Source organism: Hippocampus comes, unplaced genomic scaffold (genome assembly GCF_001891065.2).
Source record: "Hippocampus comes isolate QL1 unplaced genomic scaffold, H_comes_QL1_v1.1 scaffold384, whole genome shotgun sequence".
NCBI lineage: Eukaryota > Metazoa > Chordata > Actinopteri > Syngnathiformes > Syngnathidae > Hippocampus > Hippocampus comes.
The window spans coordinates 457,501-460,984 of record NW_017805700.1 but is presented as its reverse complement, the minus strand read 5'-3'; the positions used below and the strand labels follow the sequence as shown (position 1 = coordinate 460,984).

The window sequence follows — 3,484 nt, the reverse complement described above, 5'->3', positions numbered from 1 at the left end:
CAGAACAAGTCAAAAACAATCTTTGTCACAAGGGCATGGGAAAATGGAGTATGTGAATTGTATGAACATCCTGGGCATCAACGTCTCGACAGAAAATACTGTAGTCTTGTCCAAAAAAAGGAAAAAGTGTTTGGAGAGCATTTACTCTGAATTCTCCTGTCAGGTTTTGGTGATATTTTGCAGCATTCACAACTAGCACAAAGAAACAATTGTTTTACGACATATATGTCGTGCGAAGGAGAGAATCACTGAGAGAAAAAAAAAACATTTTTCAAATCATTTTTCCTGTTTTGGGACTTAGTTGGTATTCAGATCAATTTGACACCCACATTGGGAATTCTGTGTTGTCAGAAAAAAATCATTATTTAAGAAGAAAAAAGGAGACCTGTTTTCAATGGGGAAAAACATCTCTTTTTTTCAGTTTTTGGCTAGTCATTATTGATTAATAAAATGAGATTTGTTCTGTTTCTTTGGCAGTATGGCAAAGTTTTTATCCGAACGTCTTTCAAAGTGTCTCCTGTGAATGCATTTTCACAAAAATCATCCAACCGCTCAGCCAGCTTGACTTTGCGTGGAAACTTCTCATCTCAAAAAATTCTTTTGGTTGTTCACTCAAACCACACACTGTTAACAGCTGTGCAGTATTTCTGTCCTCCCGCTCCACGAATCTCTATTTCTTGTGCTGAGCTCAATCCCAAATGCTCTGACTAATAAAGTATCTGTGATCATGGGACACTGACAGCAAGACGAAGATCGCTGCAAACATTTCAAGCAAAGGCGAGTGGGTGAAGTTAAGGAGAAAGAAAATCCAACCGAAAAAAAGGGGAAAAAAGCAAACAAAGGGTTTCATAAAGAAGGGTTAAAAAATGTTCCTTCCCGCTCTGTTGCACATACACATTCTGCATGCAGACTCTCCACCCCTCCCTCACTCTTACTGTCTCCTCTGTAATGAGCTCCAGATGTGCTGTTGAAGACTCGAGTGGGTGGGTGAGGGCAGAATTGGTGCAGAGAGTGGGATTGTTGCATTGTATGTCATGTGCTCAGCCGAGGAGAGACTCGGGGAATGCTGTCATACCTGATGGAGTGGCTGGCCAGGCCCTGGGGTGAAGAGGGGGAGGAAAAGAAGTGAGAGGGTGAAGAGCGTGGGGGTTAGAGGGGAGTTGGGTGATGGGGTTTAGGTTAAAAAGATTTCCACATCTGGAATCACTTCAGGTCAGCCCCGACTCTGGCCATGAAAGGTGAGACCAGGCGCCTGGCAGGGGAAAGGGAGACAGGGTCTGACATTGGACATACCACAGTCAGGGATCAGTGATCAGGAAAACAACTAAGAGCAGAAAAGAAAACAAGTAAAAAGAAAACAGGAATATCCTTTTTTTAATGTGGCATGCAAGATGGGATAAATGTTGAAGCCACATCAGTGAACCACCATTTTATTATGACAATATGCCGATCAGTTCAAAGCCATGTCGGAAGTACTGGGGGGGTGGCGGGGGATTCTCAATCAAGTTAGCCTCAATAAATAATTCATTGCAGCCAACTACCAAAATGTAAATAATGCTTAAATGATTAATGCAAAGACAAGTTTGTGCTTTTAGATTGTATTAGGGGACCATGTTCTCTAATTTGCTTCCGTCAAAATCAGCAAAACTTTTTTTTAACTAAATACATACTAACATGTTGATTTTTTTTTTTACACTCAAAGAATGAGGCAGACTCACAGTTAAGTGTAAAAAGAGTCGATTAATATCAAGAGCCAAATTCAGAAATGTCTCGGCTCTCGAGATGAAAGTCAAGGATCAGCTTCCTGATGCGTCAATGAACAAAAATTGTATTTATGAATTCATTTCGGGAAGATGTAGAAAGAAATGGGGTTTGAAGGACATGGATATTTCAGAAATTCCGCTTGGTTTTTCTGTGTCATAAAATATCTCCACAATTAATGTATGTTGGACATAATTTTGGCACCGCTTCCATCAATCCTCACCCACCCCAAATCTCGACTTGCAAGCCCGCTTGTGCAGTTGGCGTCTGCCGCGCAAGAATGGCCTGTTTGTTGCACCACTTCTTAGGGTCAAGGAGGAGAGAGAGCCTGGACGGCAACTCAAGAGTTCAAATCCCTTCATTGAAAGGAGCTCATAAATATCCCATTTTTAAGATGAAATGGCATGGTATCGAGAAATAAAAAACACAGTGCGTAGCTTGAGGTTTTTCTCTGAGGAAGAATTTAAGTTGTAAATCTTGCTCTAATGGGTCTTGCAAGAGGTCTGAGATCATGTTACTCTCCAAACGAGCCCTACTCTAAACATACTTATTTCTTATAGTTAATTCTTATAGTTAAATGGGTAGAATTTATCGGACTGCATTTCTGCAGTCATATATTTTGTGACGCTTACTTGAAAGTTGTTGTTGCTTTCCGAAAGCGTTTAAGACATTCACAAATTGGATCTAACCTGTTATTGGACCTACTGAATGGTAGTCTAATTTATTGCTTGAAATACATTTTTATTAATTAATATACATGTTTTTTGTCTGTTACAAATAAATGATATCACAGAACATCAAAATGATCTCCTGGGAAACACAACAGCCTCTCCTGTATCTTGAATACTTACAATGAAAATTACTTGAAAACATGTGTTTGTCATTAGTATAAGATGGATAGGAAAATGATAAAATGAAAATCGAGTCGGAACCATGGTGTCATGAACCCCAGATTTCACATGGAGTCTTCATAGATCTTAAGAAGTACAGAAAAAAACATATCGAGCCAGATTTGGGGTGTGCGATTTTGTCCACCGCAACCAAACCAAAGTGGCCCAGGGTATTCCACATATTGTTTGAGTCTCATTCCTTCTGTCTTTGATAACAGTACAAAACTCATAGGGGGGAAAAAAAGCTTCCATTATTAGTCACAAAAACAAAACTACACAGATATTTGATTACATCATCACTCTAGATGTCTTTGGTACAAACAGCGGTTTGTAAGACAAAAAGTCTTGGAGCGAAACGGTGTTGCGTCACTCGGTGTCCGACATTTTGCATCTCGTGGCAAAATGCTGTCACACCCAATTTCTATAGTTGGAAAAAAAAAAAAAGAAAAAAGCAGAAACCTCACGATCCAGTTTATGTCGGTTGAAGTTCATTCCAAAGGCGATGTTTGTGGGGGTCCAGTGGTTTCAAAGGTCCCCTAATCTAGACGGCTTTTCTGTACTTCACCTTTCAGTTGACTGTGGGCACCTGGTTCAAGCTATACTCCTTTGCTTTGAGCCGCAGGTTGGCAATGCTGTTTGCCATGTTCATTCCCTGGGAGGTGTTAGTGTTGGAGCAAGTCGGTGGGTAGGTGGCCATAGCACTGAAGGAGTCAAGGGAGGGGAAAACAGTGGAAAAGGGTTGAGCCACTAGTTAGCAACAGTTCCAGAAAAGCAACACAAACTGTATCAGCAAAATCTTGTCACAGTATTTTTTATTGATATGACCTTTAAAA

At 40.3% G+C, this 3,484-nt stretch overlaps 1 protein-coding gene across 1 annotated transcript in view; it reads right to left on the bottom strand.

Annotated features, from left to right (window-relative positions):
• Positions 1 to 1,414: 1,414 nt before the first annotated feature.
• Positions 1,415 to 3,484, bottom strand: part of prrx1b (paired related homeobox 1b) — an 18,739-nt gene continuing 16,669 nt past the window's right edge. Inside the window, exon 4 of the mRNA XM_019882642.1 lies at positions 1,415 to 3,352. Within this exon, the coding sequence (XP_019738201.1) occupies positions 3,220 to 3,352 (133 nt within the window). The 3' untranslated portion in view covers positions 1,415 to 3,219. The remainder of the gene's footprint in view (positions 3,353 to 3,484) is intronic.